The sequence below is a fragment of the Spermophilus citellus genome (genome assembly GCF_964194105.1).
Source record: "Spermophilus citellus genome assembly, chromosome: 5".
NCBI classification, from domain to species: Eukaryota; Metazoa; Chordata; class Mammalia; order Rodentia; family Sciuridae; genus Spermophilus; species Spermophilus citellus.
The window spans coordinates 86,560,686-86,582,871 of NC_138186.1; the positions used below are offsets into that span (position 1 = coordinate 86,560,686).

General features: G+C 36.3%; 1 protein-coding gene across 1 annotated transcript in view; it reads right to left on the reverse strand.

Moving 5' to 3' along the window:
- IMPG1 (interphotoreceptor matrix proteoglycan 1) overlaps positions 1–22,186 on the reverse strand; it is a gene marked incomplete at both ends in the record, with an annotated part of 151,270 nt that overhangs the window by 109,294 nt on the left and 19,790 nt on the right. The window contains 5 exons of the mRNA XM_081294998.1: positions 2–102; positions 7,365–7,429; positions 11,164–11,192; positions 11,457–11,623; positions 17,755–17,988. Of these exons, the coding sequence (XP_081151124.1) occupies positions 2–102; positions 7,365–7,429; positions 11,164–11,192; positions 11,457–11,623; positions 17,755–17,988 (596 nt within the window). The remainder of the gene's footprint in view (position 1; positions 103–7,364; positions 7,430–11,163; positions 11,193–11,456; positions 11,624–17,754; positions 17,989–22,186) is intronic.

Below are 22,186 nucleotides of genomic sequence, written 5' to 3' on the forward strand. Positions count from 1 at the left end.
CTGTTGTAGGCTTGTTGGTGTCATTGAGGCTACCGAGAATTTCATTGAGGTGTGTGTCATCAAGAGCAAGAGGAAAGTGCCCGACTGAGCCATTGGCAACATCTGTGGAAATTAGGAGGAAAAAAAAAGACACAAAAATGAGACTAGAGGAATTTAAATTAGAACAAGGTCAAAATTCCATATGCCTTTTCTGTCATTCTGGAGTTTATAGATGTTAAATGCATTCTGAATTCATTTTTCTAAGGTCACATAAATATGTTCTTGAAGAAAATATAACCCATACTCTCAATTACAGTAAATTCTTCATTCTTCCTTCCAGGACCCAAGTTTGGTGCACCCCCTACATATGATGCAGTTAAATGCTTCTGCCTAGTGAGATCTCATTAGTTTTTCTTTTTGTGATTACCTAAAATATGTGAAGGTAGATATTTACTTTGAATTTGTTCTTTCCCATATTTTCTTACAATATAACCCAAGTCTTTAAAACTCAGATTGCTTTAGCAATCATTAGGGCATTAAAATTTTAATCATAAAATTCAAGAGATGAAAGAATATTGAGATGTTATCAATTCACCTGTTTAGAACAGACCACCATAAACCGTGTCAGATATCTGGCAAATGTTTTGATATGTATGAAGATCTCATGGAATGGAAGTCTAGGTTCTAACCAAGAAAAGAAAAAATATTACTGTAATGTACATTTCCTGCAATTTTATAATAAATTGTTATTAAAAACATTCTGGGAAAATAGTGTTATGATTAATTGGTATACAGATAACTGGAAAGTGTTTATCATTTGAATCTTAGGCAAACACATGGAATATATTATTTTCAAACATTAGAAAATAGGACATACCAAAAAGTGATATTATCTTTCCTGGCTCGCTGAGGAGTGTGTAGTGCCTGGAAATCAGCAGTTAAGTGGTCACTTGTCACTGTGAGGTTCTGTGAAGTCATTGTACTGTTATGGGTTTGTTGTTCCTAGTGAGTACAGGCAATGGGTATTAGAGTCATCTGGGGAAGGTGACTTTTTAAAAATATATATTTATTTATTTTTAATTTTTTTTGTAGTTGTCGATGGATAGACTGCCTTTATTTTATTTGTTATATGGTGCTGAGGATCGAACCCAGTGCCTCATGTGTGCTAGGCAAGTGCTCTGCCACTGAGCCACATCTGTAGCCCAGGAAGGTAATTTAAAAAAATATATATATTTTAAATTTATCCATAAAATCACACATACTTATGGTATTTCATATAATGGTTTAATTACATATATGCACTGTGTACTGTTCAAATCAGGATAAAAATGTCTCCTCAAACATTCATAATTCCTTTGTGGCAGAAATGTTCAAAATCCTTTCTCCTAGTTTTTTAAAAAAAATTCATAGTAAATTATCATTATTTTTATAGGCATGATATGATAGAATATTAGAGAAGATGATTTTTTGAGGTAATAAAAACATACATATCCTTCGGCATAACAGCTTCTCCTAGCATGTGGTTTTTGGCATCTTCCTCTGCAACTCTAGATGAAAAACTCTGTTGAAGGTGTTCTGCATCCCTGGATTCCCTATAATGTCACCAATTTAAGGTGTTTTCAAGTTTAATAATTATCTAAATAATTGGTGAATACTAATTTTTTTGTTATTAAAAAAATGCTTAGCTAATATCCTAGAACATTTTCGTTATTTTTGTATTATTCTACTTTATTGCCATGAAAAGAGAAATTATCCAGACAATTAAAATTAAGAGCAGTTATAGGTAGACTGGGTTTATCTTCTAGTGCCTTTAATCCCCTTTGAAGATGTTTCATTCTTCCTTCACACCTAAGGTACCTAATAATATTTCCTATCAAAATGCAATCTCAGGAAACTATTGTAACCAAAATGTTTAGTTAACTTTGTGTAATTGAAAAACTCAATTGTAATAAAAGTCTGACCCTATTTAATGTTCTCCTATCCCTGAGAATGTTGCATTTACACTTTAAGAATTCAAGGTTCAGATCAAGGATATGGGAGTTTAATTTCCAAATCATAAACGTATATATCTAAATTTCACTATAATTGCAAAATTTATCAGTATCGATGATGTAGAGGGCTGGGGTAAAAAGTGAGGCTTAGGAAGAGATAGTTTTCTTTTGGGTAGAGAAAGTATTCAAAGTATTCCTCTATTTGCAGTAAGATGTTCTATTCTCTTTCTGCATAAGATCATCACTGATGCCAAGCCTGGTGAGAACTGCTTTCATTGCAGTTAGGATTTGGCAGTTCTTTCTGAGCTTCATTTTGGAAATTATCTCAATGCAGAAGTATTTGTGCATGAACCTCAACCTTGGGTGTCCAGGAGCACTGGAAAATTAATTTAAAAACCTTTGTTGCTGGAACTCAAATATATACCAGTGAAATATTATATCATTTGTCTACTGGTATCCTAAAGTTTCTTGTAAGAAAAAAATGCAAATTAATTTGTGAGAAAAAAGCTAATTTTAATTTACTCCTTAATTTATTCTACTAAATTTAATTTTATTACATAAGCTCCTGTCAGCTAAGATATACCAACTTCAACTTCTATAAATAAAAGTACAAACTTTAATTCTCTCATTAATTTTGATTGTTTTCCAATATGGGAAATGAAGTAAATGTGAAGGATGTTTTATAAAATTTCCTCCTATAAATAATGCTTTTCTGAAGAAGATTCATTATTAGGTATCACAGGTCAAATTTTATTTGCTTATAAGCAGAATCAGCAACTATGTGATTTTTTTATTGTTAAGGAGTATGTTTTACTATTAACTTTTTTTCTATCAGTATTAACCTTATTTATTTTAAATATGGAAGGACATAAATAAAAGATCATGAAATAAATCAATTGAATTCAATCAATTCAAGAAGATACTATTTATCTAAAAGAGATGGCTAAAGACACTGTGGACTGGAGGAAAATTTTTAAGTGAACATGTTTTTATTTTTTAATTTATTTTTTATTTTTTCATTTTTTAAAATTTTGATTTGTTATATATGACAGCAGGATTCGTTACAATTCATATTACATATATAGAGCACAATTTTTCATATCTTTTGTTGTACAAAAAAAGTAGAATTTCACTATTTGTGTCTTCATACATGTGTTTAGGGTAATATGTCCATCTCATTCCACTGTCTTTCCTATCCTCATGCTCCCTCCCTTACCCTCCCTCTCCTTTTCCCCTTTACCCTAACTAGAACTCATATAATCCTCCCATAACCCCCACTCAACTACATTATGATTCAGCAGCCTTAAATCAGAGAAAACTTTTGGCATTTGGTTTTTTGGGATTGGCTAACTTCACTTAGCATTATTTTCTCCAATGCTATCCATTTACCTGCAAATGCCATGATTTTATTCTCTATTAATGCTGAATAATATTCCATTGTGTATATATACTACCTTTTCTTTATCTACTCATCTACTGAAGGGCATCTAGGTTGATTCCACAGATTAGCTATTGTGAATTGTGCTACTATAAACATTGATGTGGCTGTGTTCCTGTGTAGTATGCTGTTTTTAAGTCCTTTGGCTTAGACCAAAGAGTGGGATACAGTCAAATGGTGGTTCCATTCCCAGTTTTCCAAGGAATCTCCATACTGCTTTCCATATTGGCTGCAACAATTCACAGTCTCACCAGCAAAGTATGAGTATGCTTTTCCCCCCACGTCCTCGCCAACACTTATTTTTTGTCTTCATAATAGCTGCCATTCTGACTGGAGTGAGATGATATCTTAGAGTAGTTCTGATTTGCATTTCTCTAATTGCTAGAGATGATGAACATTTTTTTCATATATTTGTTGATTGATTGTATATCCTCTTCTCATTGAGAAGTGTTTATTCATATCCTTGGCCCATTTATTGATTGGGTTATTTGTTTTTTGTTGTTAAGATTTTGGAGTTCTCTATATACCCTAGAGATTAGTGCTCTATCTGACGTGTGTGGTAAAAATTTGTTCCCAAATTGTAGGCTCTCTATTCACCTTACCAATTGTGTCTTTTGCTGAGAAGAAGCTTTTTAGTTTGAACCTATCCCATTTATTGATTCTTGATATTAATTCTTGCACTATAGAAGTCTTATTAAGGAAATTGGGGCTTAATCTGACATGATAGAGATTTGGTCCTACGTTTTTCTTCTAATAGATGTAGTGTCTCTGGTTTAATTCCTGAGTACTTGATATACTTTGAGTTGAGTTTTTTTTAATATTTATTTTTTAGTTATAGATGGAGACAATATCTTTAATTTATTTTTATGTGGTGCTGAGGATTGAACCCAGTGCTTCATGCATTCTAGTGAACATGCTAAGCGAGCACTCTACCTCTGAGCCACAACCCTATCCATTGAGTTGAGTTTTGTGCATTGTGAGAGATAGGGGATTATTTCATTTTGTTGCATATGGATTTCCAGTTTTCTCAGCACCATTTGTTGAAGAGGCTATCTTTTCTCCAGTGTACATTTTTGATGCCTTTGTCTAATATAACTATAATTATGTGGGTTAGTCTCTGTGTTCTTTATTCTGTACCATTGGTCTACCAGTCTATTTTGGCACCAATACCATGCTGTTTTTGTTATTATTGCTCTGTAGAATAGGTTAAGGTCTGGTATAGGGTTGCTACTAGCTTCACTCTTCTTGTTAAGGATTGTTTTAACTATTCTGAGTCTCTTATTTTTCCAGATGACTTTCATGACTTCTTTTTCAATTCCTATGAGGAATATCATTGGGATTTTGATCAGAATTGCATTAAATCTGTATCGTGCTTTTGGTAGTATGGTCATTTTGACAATATTAATTCTGCCTATCCAAGAACAAGGGAGATCTTTTCATCTTCTAAGGTCTTCTCTTTAATTTTTTTTCTTTAGCATTCTGTAGTTTTTGTTGTAGAAGTCTTTCACCTCTTTTGTTAAATTGATTTCCAAGTATTTTAGTTTTTTTTTGAGACTATTGTAAATGGGGTAGTTTTTCTCATTTCCTTTTCAGAGGATTTGTCACTGATATACAGAAATGCCTTTGTTTATGTGTGTTGATTTTATATACTGTTATTTTACTAAATTCATTTACTAGTTGTAGAAGTTTTCTGGTGGAATTGTTTGGGTCTTCTAAGTATAGAATCATGTCGTAGGCAAATGGTGCTAATTTGAGATCTTCTTTACCTATCTGTATTTCTTTAGTTTCTTTCATCTGATTGCTCTGGCCAGTGTTTCAAGAAATATGTTAAATAGACATGGTGAAAAAGGCATCCCTGTCTTATTCCAGTTTTTAGAGGGAATGCTTTTAATTTTTCTCCATTTAGAATGATGTTGGCTTTGGACTTAGCATAGATAGCCTTTATGATGTTGAAATATGTTCCTGTTATCCCTAGTTTTTCTAGTGTTTTGAACATGAAGGGGTGCTGTATTTTGTCAAATGCTTTTTCTGCATCTATTGAGATGATCATATGATTTTTATCTTTGAGTGTATTGATGTGATGAATTACATTTATTGATTTCCATATGCTGAACCAAACTTGCATCCCTGGGATGAGCCCACTTGATCCTGGTGTATTATCTTTTTGATATGTTTTTGTATTCAATTTGCCAGAATTTTATTGAGAACTTTTGAATCTATGTTCATTAGAGATATTGGTCTGAAGTTTTCTTTCTTTGAAGTGTCTACCCTATAATCTTGTAGTATCTGTGCAGGTTATCTGTACCTCACCTTGTTGTTGGGCTTTCAGATCCTGCTGGTGTCCCAGGATGGATGCTACTGCAACTATAGGAGGTGGCGACAGGAGATAACTAGAGAGAGCAGGTTCCCCAAGATGGATGCAACATCTTTCATTGATGGGGCTTAAAGGGAGGGCCTTACACTGACTTTAGTATGCCTGTTCCACAATGCAGCTGCTTCTAGGTTAGGCCCTGTCTGTTTTTCCAAAGTAGAGGCTACTGCATGGGGAAGGCTATGGGGATGACTGCAGTGTTTCAAGATGAAAGTGGGTTAGACCTGGGCTCCCAGGTTGTGGTGGGTGGGGCAGACCCAAGCTTACCCTTGGCTCTGGCTTCTGCGCAGGTCAGTGAGGTGAGCCTAGGCCAGGCCTATGCTCTGGTGGGTGTCTGCTGGTGGCTGGATGGACTGGGGCCTACTCTGAGTACTGGCTGCTGCACATGTCAGCAAGGCATATCTGGGCTGGGCCTGACTCTGGCAGGTGTCTGCTGGTGAAAGGATGGACTCAGGCCTACCCTGGGCCTGAGCTCCTGTGCAGGTCAGTGAGGCAGATCTTACTATTAACTTTTTATAATTGATATAGAACTAGATTTGTTCCATTATTAGCTACAAGTCAGTCTAGAAATGGTAAACTAATTGAATGTAGGAGAGATATTAAAATATATAGGTAGTAGCTTTCTCTGAATATCAGTAAGTGAAGAATTGGGATATTATCACTTGTTTAAAAATCCCAATTTTCTCAGTTTATAGATTTTAAGTTGTCAGCATTTGACTTTTAAGACATTACTAACATAAGTTAAAACCAAAGAAACTGAGGAAAACATTGCACAAAAGTTTTTTTTTTTTGTATTTGAAAATATTATTAAATTATATTGGAAAATGGTAGACTACAACAGTAAAAATTGAAAGAGAATGTTCCCATATTTAATGAACACAGAAAAAATTGTTTCCTCTTTCCTTTTGGTAAACATTGAAACAAATAATCATATACAAAACTGGCAAGTGTGCAGTGGAAATTCTTATCTTTTTGAACAATGGGATATTTAAATTGTGACAATATTTTTAGAAGACAAATTTGATAACATCCATTCAATGTTCTAGGAGCTTAGTAATCTACTTTAAGAAATGAGTTATTTCACAATGATTTATACTTAAATATGTTAGTTAAACTTTATTTGTAATGGCATATAAATATTTAACAATGTTGGAATAGTTGATTACATTTCTAAAGATGCAATAGGATATTAGAAGTTATTAAAATGATTATTTTGTAAAAGTTTTAGTGGAAATGTTCTTTATGTCCTGTTAAGTGGAAAAAATGATGCAACTCTAATATGGTTTCAATGACATATAAACATAGTAGAGGACTGATGGCAGCAATGGGCTAAAATGCTGATGATGGTTACCTCCATCTTGTAGGAAAATGGGTAAAGGTTGACTTTCACCTTTATTCTCTTTTTAATTTTCAAATTTTATGCAATGAATTTAAGTTATTTATAAGGTTAGAACAACCAGTTAGAATTGGAAAAATACATTGTAAACTCTTGTCAACTTTGAGTAAGGATTCCTTTATAAATAACATGCTTTCGTGATTATTTAAATCAAGGTTCAGTAGCAGATGAAATGAGCTCTGAACTTACCTGTTGAAAACCCAGCAGTTTCATTGGGGTCTGCCAATGTCTTCTCTATAGACAGTTCATCTTTTCTATTAGCACAATAGAAAGAAAAAGTGATGAAAAGAATTTGATGACAATAGGGAACCTACAAATTTGCCTATGCTGAATAGATCCAAAAAATAGAGAAAAAAAATCATACTTTAAAACTGTATTTAACCTTTTTAAAAAATCACAAAAGTGTTATTCAAATAACTTCCCATTGAAGAAAAACTTAACTACCCTGCCCCCAAAATGGTTATGTCTGATGGCAAGTTTCTCTATAAGCATCTTGGCTTTGTGTGATCTTGGGGGTGGGGGTATTTCCATAGTAGGAAAAACTGGTTTGGTTTATAGTCTCTTTGTGTCCTTGACCTCAAAGGTAAGAGATGACATGATCTGTGACTGGCATATTCTTCCTAAAATCTCAGATCCTCAAACCAGCCAGTCAAGGTAGTATTATACTTACTTACCTAATAAAGTAACTCTTGAGGTTACAGTAATGGGAAAGATTTAGGTTTTTGGATAATAAAGATGTATTAAATCTGTATCCTGGACCCACCAATTGCTACAGTGGTACCAACTGGGGATTTGGAAGTTGGGTTGCTGTACCATGGATGGCCACATGGAAGATATTCCAGTGCAGGTTAAAGGTCATGGTGGTAGAGCTGTTTGCATATCTAATGTGGGTACAGTTTAGCAAGATTTATCTGGAAAGGAGTAATTGTATTTGTATCTTTTGAAACTTGCTGAAAGATTTATTTCTATAAGCTGTTAGATCCCAAGGGATTGTGTCTGTGTTAGTAAAATGTATTTGATCTAATTTTCTGTGGTTCATCATGATGGGAAGAATAAAAGAAATGGTTAGATATTCTGTTGTTACAAAATCATCTGGGATGGTCAGAGCCCCCAGTACCACCTACATATTTCTGCCATACCCAAATTTTCCAAAGTGCTAATAAGTGTAATATACAAAGTATCACCAATCATCCCTGCATGTGCTCTCACTAATAACAATGGATGGTGATATTCATGTACACAGTCCAAATATAAGTTTAGACCATACTGGAAATTCCAACCAGCTATTCTTGCTGGTTTTTTGTTTTTGTTTTTGTTTTTATACTTAGTAAATAGTTTTTATGGAGCTCATGTTTAAATAAATCCTCACTATATTAAACATTATAGTGTATATATTTAGACAAATTTTTTATTTGTCTTTCATTTTAACTTTATAGATCTTTATAGTCAGATCTCCTCCTCCTATTATTACTTTAGTGTCTTTGTTTTACTTTTCTGTGAAAAGAAAATGACAAAAGAGAGATTTATAACAGTGTTGGCTGTTGTACTAGTTACAAATCAACAGCCCACTCTGTGCAGGACTCTATGCAGGATGCTAGTTTCTTTATCATTTATAACTAGGTGTGATTTTGCCACTAAGCTGTCAACCTGTATGTCACCTAGGAGCTATAGCTTGGGAAACTGGGCCACTCATTTCTTCCACTAACTTTTATTTCAAAGTCATCTGAAGTGGAAGATTTATGGGCTAGTCAGATGAGAAAAATTTCTCTTTTTTCTTCTTGGAAAGGTTTGAAATAAAAGAGAAACTTATCCCTTTTCTTTTTTCTCTCTTTTTTCCTACCTGGTGACTGCCACTAATATAAAGTGTTTGTCTTTTGCTCCTCTCCAGCACTGTTGGCAGGCATAGGAATGGATGGAGGGATTCTGTTTCTTTCTCTTTCTGGCTTGGGCTAATGTTTCTTATAATTTTTAATGTTTCTCTATCCAGACTTGGTGTATTCTGTTGATTTTTTTTCTCATGGGTAGTCTCTGCTTTGCTTTCATTTTTTTTTGAAAATATAGGAGTCAGTAAGTTATCATTTTATATTTAAATCAGAGGAGTCAATCTCTCTGTCTTGCAAGTAAAGTTCAGACTCTAGTACTAAGACATTCTTAAGTCATAATTTTCCCTCCCAATAACTTACCAAAATCTGTAAAAGAGTGGCTCACCAGATATAACCGATTAGCAACCTATGTGAGAACTTTGCACATAGAAGTGTAAAATGTTTCCTCCCCTTAAGGAGTTTTACTCTCTCAGGGAAATGGGATGAAGCAAGGAAATGTTAACTGAAAATTTAAGCACAGAGTACAAAGTCCAGCTCAGGGAGATACAGCTGCAGGTTCAGGTAGGCTGTTCAGGTATCATAGGGAGGTGGGGGTCTACCTGGAATTAAAAGAGAGTAGGTTTTGCATAGGTGGAGTGAAGAAGGGGGGTTCTTCCAAGCAACAGGGAAAGGTCTGGGGTCACAGCCCAGATGAACAGGATATGATGTCTGCAGTGAGGAAGTGGCTTGGGGACTGCAGTGTAATAACAGGTAATGTGAGTTAAGTTGCAAAGGTCAGAGGTGAAAATTCTTAATTAGTATGACCTTTGCTGCAGTGAAAGGCCTGGGAGGAAACAACTCACCAAGGATTATTGTGGAAAAAATATACAGCATCCATAAGAGAGAGTGTGATACCCTGGGGCTAGTAACTATGGGATGCTTAAACCTCCCCAAGGCCAGGAGGGGTGAGAGGATACCAGGAACCAGACAAAGAGAAGGCTCTGTGGAAAGACCTGCCTGACCAGAACTGAACTGAAGTTGAAGGAGTTCAAGAGCCCTCAGAGACGTGGCAGGTGCATGTGTGTTATTGTGTGTGTGTGTGTGTGTGTGTGTGTGTGTGTGTGTGTGTGTGTTGTACAGGCATGCATGTGCCCCCCTGCCAAATTTGATGACTTCATTCTCTTCTCTCCCTCTGGTTTCTCCCTTCCCACTGGCTGGTCTAACCAAAAGCCTCCTGTGCACAGACGTGTGTGGAGAAGATGGAGAGTGGGATATTCAGAAAGGCAAGGGGCAGGTATGAGAATCTTTTGAATGCCATTGAACAGGGCTCAATATGAAAAAAGGAACATTCCAGATTTATCAATCTAGCAGCAGTTAAAGAGGAGAAAGTGTTGGAGAAAGGGGCATAACTTAGGGAGATAAGATTTGATGTTCACAGAGTAAATTAGTAAGATTCTGAATCAGGTATGTGGCAAAGAGAATAGAAACAAAGCAACAAATGTGAAGCATAATATAAAGAATTTCTAGTAATTCATATGGCCCAATTTGTGTTTCTCTTATAGTTTTACCTTCAGAGTTAGATTTCTAAATGTTATAAACGGTATGTAATTTTTGAGTTTAGATTGTGGCAATAACACCTCTCTTCTTTAATCATTTTATATAATGTGCTTTCTTTTTCTTTTTTTTTTCATTTCAATTTTCTTATTTGATATTCAGTTCTTGTTGAGGATAGAGCTCAGTGCTTCAGTAATTTAGTTTGAGAAATACTAACACTTTACAGAATACCAAGTGAGTGTTCAAAATTCAGGTTGCTCTCTGATTGTATTAAATATTTTCCTGATGTAACCAATAGTTTACTATAAATTCTAAAAATCAAACTATTTTAATTGCTCTATATTTTATAAATACTTTTAATTGCTCTATATCTTATAAATGAAAATATTCATGATATTTATCAGATAGTGATGAATTCCTACACAAATATCTATCTCAATCTATAAGGTTCAACAAATTCCCTTTTATATACTAATTTATCTTCAATACAATCTAGGCATAAATTGTCAGAATAACCTACACAGATCTTGGTGGCTGATATAAAAATCATAAAGGTACAATAGCTTAGTGTCACTCCATTATATGATCTTTTGAATGTCAGGAGCACGCTGAACTCTATTTTGGGTACTTACCTCTCAGGGAAGCTTCTCTGTTTTATTCTCTGCAAAAAAGATAAAAAGTAATTTTACCAGGAGATAATGCCAACTAAAGAGCTAAAGTCTATTTTCATTCTTTTCTCCCTTCATCTACACTTCAACCTGCCTGTACAACATTATTTTGCAGGAATAAAATTCCTATTGGTCTTATCAGATACCTCCAAGAATTTTTTCCACTGCTGCTTGTGCTGTGGAAACCAATTCAAAAGGATCCAGGGTTGCAGGGCAAGGGGCAGAGTTCTAGACACCCACAAAGTGGTTAGGTTTACCTGCTGAAGAAGATCCAGGTGCTCCTGTGAGTTGCTGAAGTTTTTCCCAATGTCAAAGAGGCAGAAGGTCTCCTGCTGGCAGATGCTAACCCAGTCCTGGTACTCCTCAGTGTCAGGGATGCGATCCAGGAAGATCCTGTATGCTTCCCACACCACTTCCTGACACACTGCAACACAGAGCCATTAGGGGGTGGAAAATGGCCACATTTAAAGAAGAAAACCCTTCCCCCAAAGCATAATCTCATGATATGGAAAATTCTTTTATGGTTTATATTGACACACTAATTTATAGCCCATAGAAATTAATTCATTTAACAAAATATTTGTTAGACCCTTTCTATGTGCTATGGGAGAAAAAAAAAGAATATAAGGAATGTAGCCTGTGCCTGTGTGTGCGTGCACATGCTCAAGCATGCATATGCAAATGCAAGTAAGGCTGCAATGTCAAATAGGGTGGATGAGGAAGACTTCACTATAAAGTTGACATTTTGAGCATTTGGAAGAGAAAGCACTCCCCCAACCCAGCCTCAGTGCTGTCACCATTCTGCAGAGCTGGTCTGTCAGTGTGGCTAGAGCATCACAGAATAATGGAGGATGAGGACTGGAAGAAGATATGGCAAGGGAGTTACAGATTGTATAGGGCCTTGGAAACCAGTTGTCTCCAAACTGAGGTAGTTACCCTGGATATACTAGAAGTCTTTCCAAGGGATGAACAGACAAATGGAAGTTTAAAAGGAGTCAGTTTCCAGGCCTCATGTTCCCTGTGCATGCTTTCCTAAAAGGACATCTCTCTCTTTTTTTTCAGTTCCCTTTTGGTCACAATCCTCCCTCTCATTCATCCTTTCCTACTCTTATCGGGATTCAGTACCACTAGGTTACCATAGGAATGTATGGTTTTAAATAATGGCACTGAAGTTGAGAAAAGGAGTGAACTTAGATGCAGAATGACACATTTTGACCACTCAGGTGATTTCTGATTCTTTGCTTTCAACAAATTAGGAATCCTAAGGGAGTTGACAGCTGATAGATCATTAAGAATAATGATGACAGATCATAATGTATTATTGATATATAATGCCAAAGGAATTAAAGAAATAATGATATTATAGTAAAACTTTGTTCCCCTCTATTTATTTATGTGAGCAAGTTTTCTTAGCACTTAAGTGAGATTAAGTAAAATAATAGGAATAAAATTTATGCTAAACTCTATCTAATCTTAAAAGGCACAATATAAATAATGACTAATAGAACACGAACTAATAGAGGAGAAAAACCAAAGCAACATCATCAATCTAGAGATAGACACTAAGGCAGCTTAAGCTACAGAACTGTCATTTATACTGGATTCTTCCAAAGCTCTGTTTGTAATTTGGCATTTATACTTTTGTATTTATAAACATAAACAACTACAAAACCTTTATCTCACCCTACATCCATCAATAAAATTATAAAGAAATTTGTCTAATTTTTATATTTTGTTTTAAACAGTTACATGTTAAAGATTACTAGAAATGCAACTGAATCCAGAAAATTTTATTTTAGACATAAACCCTAGATTCAGGGGAAATAAAAATATGTAATTTCAATGTTTATACTTTTTCCTTTATTTTACAGAGAAGTATTTGGAGCAACCAATAACATTTTAAAGTATAACATAAGTTACATTGAAATAAGACTGTGAGGGGGGTGGTGAAATAGAAATGTGGTGAAAAGGGGACCATGTAACGTTTCCTTCTCTTAAGAAGAGTTTGTTTATGTATTTGTTGAAAGAATTTGATGGTTCAATCAGAGTATTCAGTGGATGTAGTAGATTCCAGTGGATATGTAAGAATGATCCAGTTCTTGTTGTATTTATTTATTTATTTTGGACCAAGGATTGAACTTAGGGGCACTCAACCACTGAGCCCCCCACCCAGCCCTATTTTGTATTTTTGTCTCACTGAGTTGCTTAGTATCTTGCCATTGCTGAGGCTGACTTTGAACTCACTATCATCCTGCTTCAGCCTCCTGAGCCACCTGGATTATAGGCATCTACCACCAAGCCCAGCCAGTTCTTGTTTTATTTTAAATGTCAATATTTACAACTCACAGAAAGTTACAACCTTTCTAGTTATTTAAGCTTATGATGAAAAACTTTGCAAGGGGATCAACTGAAAAATGTACAAAGGGGAATATAATGTTAAATTGTTTTGGGGAGTTAAGTTAGTAAGCAATGCAGATGACTCCTATTATAAAGCAATTGTATAAGTGGATTTTTACCTCTGGTGGATGGGAAGCAGTTGAAACCTTTGGGGCAGAGGCTGACATCATCTGACTTTCTAACCAAGACTAGTTGACTGCTGTGCTGAGGAAAGGGGTGGTGGGGAGGAGCAAGGTAAGAGGACAGTTTGGAGACTCTTGCATTTTTGCTTTATCTCCTTCCTCCCAACTTATTCTATGTCTGGATTTTCCCAAGCTTTCTGTTTTAAAAGGCAAAGGGAACTCCAGATCAGTAGAAGCTCAAGTCATTTACCAATAGAAACCAGATAAGAACCTTTAAGGTAACTAATTTTTTAATTAGTAATTCCCCTAGAGGGTGCAGTCCTACCAACTCAAATGTGCCATCTAGTTTCCCAAATGGGAGGATCAACATTCATGGGAGCAAAAAATTAGCTTCCCCCTGGAGAACCCACTTTCTGTGATTATGACCTCTCTCTTGTCAGGCAAGGATCAGGGATCAGTTTCAATGTCTTTTTCAGTACCAGCCATCACATAGTTCTTGAGCCTTCATTTCTACTCAAGGGTCTACATGCCAGTCATGAGAGAAGCAAGACTTGCATTTTTTTCAGATTTATCCAAACTCTGAGAGTTATTTGTTCAGCTTGAGCAAGTCAACTGCCTTCACTACCCTTCTCTCCTACATACTCCATACTCTTTCTGGGGACTCTATTTTGCCCTTCCATTTTTTCCCAGTGTACCTGCTAGTTTAGGTCAAAACCCATCTAAGTGACAGAGATACAATGATATATGAAAAAAACTATCACTGCCTGCATGGTATGTTGACCCTTGACTAGAGTTGATCCGTGATCCCCAGTCTTGGCCTAGGCCTGAAATCTGACCACAGAGGCCCTATCTCTCTGCTCTTTAATGTGTAGGCAGCACCCCCAGGAAACAGAGGCTCTGGAGGCCAGTGTGGCTGTCTGTAATGGGAAGTTCAGCCCTGCAGATGGTTATTCACAACTGGGAAGAATAATATGAGACCAATGGTGTGAAAAATTTAGGACTAAAAAAGTGTTTTCACACCATTAGTCTCATCTAATTCTTCCCAATTGTGAATAGTTAGTAATAGTGTTCATGTTTACTGTGACTTGTATGCTTATGCTTCTATTTGTTAAACATCTAATGGGGCTGGGTACACATTCATTGGGAACACACACTGGAATGGGAATCAGGATGTTGTGTCCTACCCATGCTCTTCTGCCAACTGTGCCCCTGATCATGCCAATTTACTTCTTCAGATCTCATCTGAAATATCTCTAGATGTTTTCCAGATCAGTGCCTCTACAGAACTTTGAGGTGTAAACAGATGACCCAGGGATCTTATTAAAATGCAGACTATGACAGTAGGTCTGGAGTGGGATAGGAGAGTCTACATTTTTAACAAGTTCTCAGCTGCTGCTGATCTGTGGACAATGCTTGGTGTAGAAAGATCTTTCCCATCTTTCATCCACTCTAGGTTACATGTCACTAAGGAAGAAAAATCTAGCTTTTGATATTGGAATGCAGGGAGAGTGGAGATAGGAAAGACAGGGAAAGCCTGGAATGAGTGTGGTGGGGTCAGAGGGGACACAACTATAAAGCGGGGAGCTTGGATGCTTGGATAGGGAGGAGCACAGAGCTCAGCCTGGAGAGGGCCAGAAACAAACTTTCCTTTTTTATTTGTGCTTTGGGATGAGCGTGAGCTCAGAGCATTTTCCCTTGTGTTGCTTTAAGCATTGGGAAAAGAAATAGCTCAATATTCCATTTGATTTAGGAATAGCGAGCTTTCTCCCCTGAGTTTGAAAGATGTCAACAGATAATTTTATAAAAGCGGTGATGAGATCGGTAAGTGGGTTACTCCATCAAAGGAACACTGTAGCTAGGTCTTATTTCTTGTTTCTTTGTGAACCAATTTGTTAGACTTAAGAAATCCACGCTGATGAATAGTAAAATTTAATATCACCCAGGGACAGCTATAAAGATAATGGACTGTCATTGCTGTGGGGAGAAAAACAGTGGTTTGTTTCATCCAGGGAAACAAGAATGAAAGAGGCAAACCTAATCAAGAATAGAGATAAAAATAAAAATTCAGGACTAAAAATTAGGTTGCAGCAATAAATAGTCTATTCTTCAAATACTTGCAGTGAATACTGTTTGTGAGTGTTGTAAAGAGTTACAAGTTACAAGAAAATAGTTAGCAATAGTGTTCATGTTCACTGTGATAAAAAACTATATATTTGTATGTTTATGCTTCAATTTGTGAATACTATATAAATTACCAGTGTCATTATCTGTCAATATATAGGCACATTCAAAATGAATAATTTATGTGTTTCTCTCTCTCTGTCTCTCTCTTTCTTTTTGCATTTTCAATGAATGGGATATTTGCCTTCTGTATCATCAAGAAGTATTTATTGAAAAACCGCTTTGGTAAGATGCTATGCCAGGACCTCAGAATATTTATATAGAGTACTTCTTTCCTACAACTGGAGTTCTCCTTCTGTCTATGACCGAGTACTTTTCAATTTTCTATGGGTGTGTTTTCTATCAGAAAACAAATCTTTTTAATTCCACATAAAATGAGACATATGAGGAATTCTAAGGCTTGATTTTTTTTGAAATTCTTAGTTGATTATGCCTCCAAAATACAATAAGAACTCCTCAGATTAATTTAACTCTGTGCATGTTTTATAGATACAGACAGCCAGATGTGGTAGTATTCACCTGTAATCCCAGTATATCAGGAGACTAAGGCAGGAGAATTGCATATTTGAGGTCAGTCTCAGCAACTTAGTGAGACTCTGTCTCAAAATTAAAAAAAAAATAAGAAGGTCTGTGAATGTAATGAATTTCACTGGTAGAGAACTCCTGAATTCAGTCCCCAGTACCACACACAGAAATCGCCATCCTGTAGATGTAGACTTCTAAGACCTTTTTGGATGTTAGTATAATGATATAAGTTTTCAGTTGTCAAAATACACAACATATCATAGGCTAGAATTGAGCCAGCTTGCTCTACTGAATGGGCTTTAGGTAGAGCACGAAGGCTCTGTATTTTGGAATAGGTTCAAGCATCTAGAGTGATTAGGGTGGGAAATCTGTAATATAATCTCCTCAATTTCCATGTATAAGATGAGTTGAACTTAGGCTTCAGAGAGATAGGTCCTTTTCGGCTACCCAGAGAAGTGAATAGCAGCTAGAGAAAAATTATTTTTTATTTAAAAGAAGCAGCTCTGGGACTTTTTTTTTTCCATCTATGGTATACAAATAAATAAATAAATAAATAAATAAATAAATAAATAAACCAGTCACGGATGGCTGTGATGGGATTTAACCCCTTAATGACTTGTGGGAATGCAGGAAGAATCCTGTTAAGCTGTCATGGGGTAGAAGGTGCACTGTGCCTCTGCTGGGAGCTGGTCATATCCTGCATTATGTCTTGGCAGTCACTCTTACTTAACTGTTTCCCCTCCACACTCCAACCTGCCTCCAGGTTTCCAAAAATTAGAAGGTTTTTTTTTTCTTCCTGGATTTGCAATAAATAGCAGGTTGTTAAGGGGAGGGAGGGAGGGGGAGAGAGAGAGAGAGAGAGAGAGAGAGAGAGAGAGAGAGAGAGAGATATGAGAGGAGAGATCTGGATTGAAATGTTGCTTTTGAAAAATGAAATCTTAAGTCATAAATCAACTTGCTCAGATATCTGGTGTTGCAATCATTCTGTACTTTTCACTTCATAAGAACAACATTAAAATTCAATATCGGCTTCAGCAAAAGTAAAACAAAGAGGTAAAATCTGTATATCAAGGCTCTCTATGACTTTTCAAGTGCCTTTATGATCTCAAGTTGCACAGGACATTGTTTTAAATCACAAGAGATGATACCGACCATAGTTTTGGATGTTTATTATTCATTACTATCAGATTAGTGGGCTGCTTTTTTTTTTCCCTCTTGTGGCTAAATGAGAGTCTCAGGAAGTTTGGAGGTAAAGACAACCTACAGATGAATGAAATAAAAGAGATGAAGAGAGAAAAAAAGCCTAAACAGGTTTCAGCTTTTTCCTTACCTCTCAATCTATAATAAGCTTGAAGACTGGCTAAAATCTGTTTCATGGATTCCTGTGGACAGACATTAACCCCAGTTGGAAAAAATGCTGATCTTTTTGTTCGAAGTTTTGCCAAATCGAATATTCGTCTCATGGTTGACACTTTGTACATTTTTGCAGTATTTTCAGCTGTTTCGATTCTTGGGGCATTGTCTATGTCTTTAGTTTCAGAATTGTATAATCTAATGGAGATATCTGTAAGAGAAAGATTATTTCCTGGTGAATATATATGCATTTATGTGTTTTATGTGACATACATGGACAAATGAATGAAATATGCTAAAAATTAGAATGCTTTGGCTTATAAAATACCTACTTTGGTGCACCTGCCAGCTATAATATTCCTACGACAAGATATTTTCAGAAATAAGAGAATAGCATAATGAGCTGATCAAGTATTTTTTTTTTAATAAAAGCCAACATCTCAAATCATCTTGCCTTTAGGAACTGCCAAATATTGAAACCATTTCCCACACATCTCTCTGAAAATCATTCCTCACTTAGCACTCAAGACTCCCAAGAGATTCTTCTTTCGATAGACATTATAATTCAAGTGGGGAATGATGGATCATTGTGGTACCCAGAGGTATACTCTCAGGGAGGAAGTGGAGTGCTTCTAAAAACCTAGGAGAAAAAAAATACAACAAAAATATTTCCTGCCGATTAGTGGCAGCCTAGGATTTCTAAATGACATGGTGCAGAGTGTGGCAATCAGTTTGAAAATGAGTTGGGGCAAGGATGAGTCTTAAAGGTACTTTACAGAGCAAGCTTGCTTGTTTATGAGGGTGGTGAGAAGAAGGATGAAGGGGAGGTCAGAGAGAGGATCTGGTGGCAAATGTAACTGCCTAAGCTATTTCATGGTGCAGGCACTGCTGTGTCTATTAAGGTTAGAACTAGATTTCATTTTTAACTTTCTGGACCCCTTATACTGAATATAGCTTACATTCCTGAGCATTTTTTAATTTTAAATTCTTTCACATGTTTTATTTTGTATCATTCTCACAAAAGCTTTACTATTTACATAAATATTATTTTTCTCAGTGTATTATGTAGCAGGATACAGAGGCTCACAGGAGGCAGAGCATGTTTACAGTATAATGAAGTCTCCATTCCTTCTCTGGCATTTAATTTCTTCCCTTTTACTAACTCTACCAATTAAGAAAGGAAGCTTCTATGGACAGTGGCCATTCAGTCTGGCCCCTTGATACTCCAAAGTACCTGGAGATACATATTATGGAGATACATATTACCATTTTAACTAGGGGGAGGCTCTTTAACACATCTTCTGAAATGTGATACAGATGAGACAATCAAGCAGAAATTCAAGCAGGTCAGCTGGAAAGCAATTCAAATGTTGTTACAAAGAGTAAAAGTCCCTCCTTCATTATGGAGGGGTAGAGAGTCTTGGTGGGAACATGTATTCTCTGTCACTTTGAAGGATCTCAGGGTCTTGGGCAGTGCTATTTTTTTTTTTTTAGGCAAGAATCCCCAGGAAGAAAGGAAGTTTAGAGATTAATTGGCTCTATCCACCCCACACTAGACAAATAAATCATAATTCCTGGGTAGAATACAGGCATCAGCAATTTTTGAAGATCCTCAAGTAATTTCAAAATGCAGACATGTTTGGCAACCACTGTTTTATGGATCCATAAGGATGTTTCCAGATGCTTCCAGCTGGAGTCAGGATAATCCATCTCAAAATGGTTTAACCCGGGAAGTTATTATCACACCCAAAGGGAAGCTGCAGATAGGGAACACCTGGTGAAAACGGAGCTCTGGCTCTGACGTTCTGCACTTCCCTGGATTCTGCCCCTCAGGTGGTGACCTTATTCACAGGCGGGATTCCATCAAGTTCCTCTGATGGTGGCTAACAGCAACTGGGGCAATACTCTTGCCCTTGTTCCTGCCGAAAGATAGCTTTTCTATTACACATGTCTGACTTAGGCCCTGTGTCTGCACCAAGAACGTTGATGAGGGTATGTGATGCTGTTGGTTTGAGCTGAGCAATCGCAGGGCAGGGGACTGAGATTACTTGAACTGGTTCCTTGTTACTGTGTTTCCTGAGTCAAATTGGTGGCATGGCAAAGTGAAAGGTGCCCATTCAGCTTGAGGATAAAGTGGAAAAAGAGGACTAGGAACTGGGTCCCAGATGTTAGTGCCTGCTGCAGTCAGTAAGTGTAAATTTATGTTTATGCATATTAATAATCTTCTAAAATACGTTACAGATTGCAATAGTGTTGTAATAGTAAAAATTAACTTTTTGTTTGGTGACTGGCACAATGTGAGCAGCCAGACTTCTGAGGTGTTTTGTAATACTAACCTGATCACAGTGTAATTTTCATTATAAATAATTGCATGTATTTGTTCTGTTCATTAAGACAAATTTTATGAACTTTCTTCTCTCTCAATTTTCTATTCCTTCTTTGAAACTAATTATTCATTGTCTTGGTTTTGATACTTTCTCTTTATAAAGTTTTGCCAAATAAATAAATATTAAAAAAATTAACCTTTTGCCATTTGGAATAGAAGGAATGGGTATCCGATAAAATTTCATCCTATCTGATTTAACACAGGCCACACTTAGGAAAATTGCTCCCCATTTCTCCTGTCCTTCTCCATTTTTCTCAGGGTGCTAACAATATGAGGAGGAAGTTCTGTTGTTATGCTGGTCCTGTTCTCCACTTTGCACCTCACAATCTAATTTAGTCCATTGATGTTGGTCCTCTTCTTACTTTTTTTTTTTTTTTAATGTTATGCTCTGTAGAACTTCCTGGATAATTTGGCTTGGGCAGAGCATATACTCCACCCTCTGCGGCTGTGGAGACAATGGTCCTGTTCTGGAATTTTCCCCAGTGGATACCTGTAGACCTTAACACTTGGCTCATGTACAGGCTGACTCTGTAGTTCTATTTAATATCAGGCTTTAGATTTCATCCTCCTATCAAGGTGGGGGATGAGAAGATCACAGATTTGCCCCAGCATCCCTACAAGCTTCCATGTGTCCCCCTTTCCCACCTATGGTCAGTCTTTTCCTATGCTACATATGTCAACGAGTCCTCACAATTAGTCTAGAACAAGGTGAATTAAGGTAACATGTAAATTAATTTGCATTGGATTCCTTGTTCACAACTGTTATCCTTTCACTCTTAAGTGTATCCATATTTAGAAAATAAATTATATGGTCACCCAGTTTTAAGTATCTCCTTGCTGGAGGAAATCCAAATTGAGCATTCTACAAATGGCTCTTTCTCCTCCAGGAAGTGCCCTGTTCCATTTTTTAATATCTATACTTAACTAATTCTGTCTTTTAGCTGAAAATTACCGTCCAGTAACTTCTACACATTATTCTTCCTGATTCTGCCCTTTAGTACAGCAAAGACCAAACTATAGGTACTTCCATAAACAGTTGATCATATATTCCAACCACTGTTCACCACCATACGTTAAACATTTTCCATCTTTATTTGGTTTCTTCTTCACATTGTTTTAGTCAGGTTTTTTTTTTTTTTTGCTATTGTGATTAAAGATCAGACTCCAACAACTGTAGAGGAGGAAAAGTTTATTTGGGGGCTCATGGTTTCAGAAGTTTCAATTTATAGATAGTAGACTCTGTTCCTTAGGGGCTCAAGGTGATGCAGAACAACATGATGGAAGTGTAAGATGGAGGGAAGTGGCTCACATGAAAATCAAAAAGCAGAGAGACTCTGTTCACCAGATACAAAATATATGCCTCAAAGGCATGCCCCCAATGAACTACTTCCTCCTGCCCCACCTCACCTGCTTCCAGTCACCACTCAGTTAATCTCATCAGGGAGTGATTCACTGATTAGGTTAATGCTCTAACCTTAATCATTTCTCCTCCAAACCTCCTTGAGTCGTCTCACACATGAGCTTTTGGGGGACACCTCATATCCAAACCATAACATACATTAATGTTAGATCTTCAGCTGATCTTGTTCTCTATTACATAAAGCCAACCATAGGGCATTCCTTGCATTGACACTATAGCTTGGGCTAGGATCAGAATGTTTCATCAGTGCTTCTACCCAATATCCTCACTAAAGAAGAGACAGGCAATTACCTAAGTCCAAGTCTATTTGTAAGACAGGGCCACACTGACAAAGTCTACTTAAAAATTTTTCAAGGATTTCAAATAAAATAAACAAAAAAGTTTATTTTATTTGAAGAAAAAATAAAGAGGAAAAGAAGGAATTGAAACATGGTAAAACAGTTCATATTTATAGGAGCTAATAAAAACACTTGGGTAAGGCAATTAAATCAGATTAGATGCTATTCTTCAGAGCTACATAAGTGATAATAATATTGAACTGAACTTTTAAAGATTTGTTGGGTGCATTTCCATGAGTTTGGTATTTTTAGTTTGAGAAAGTAT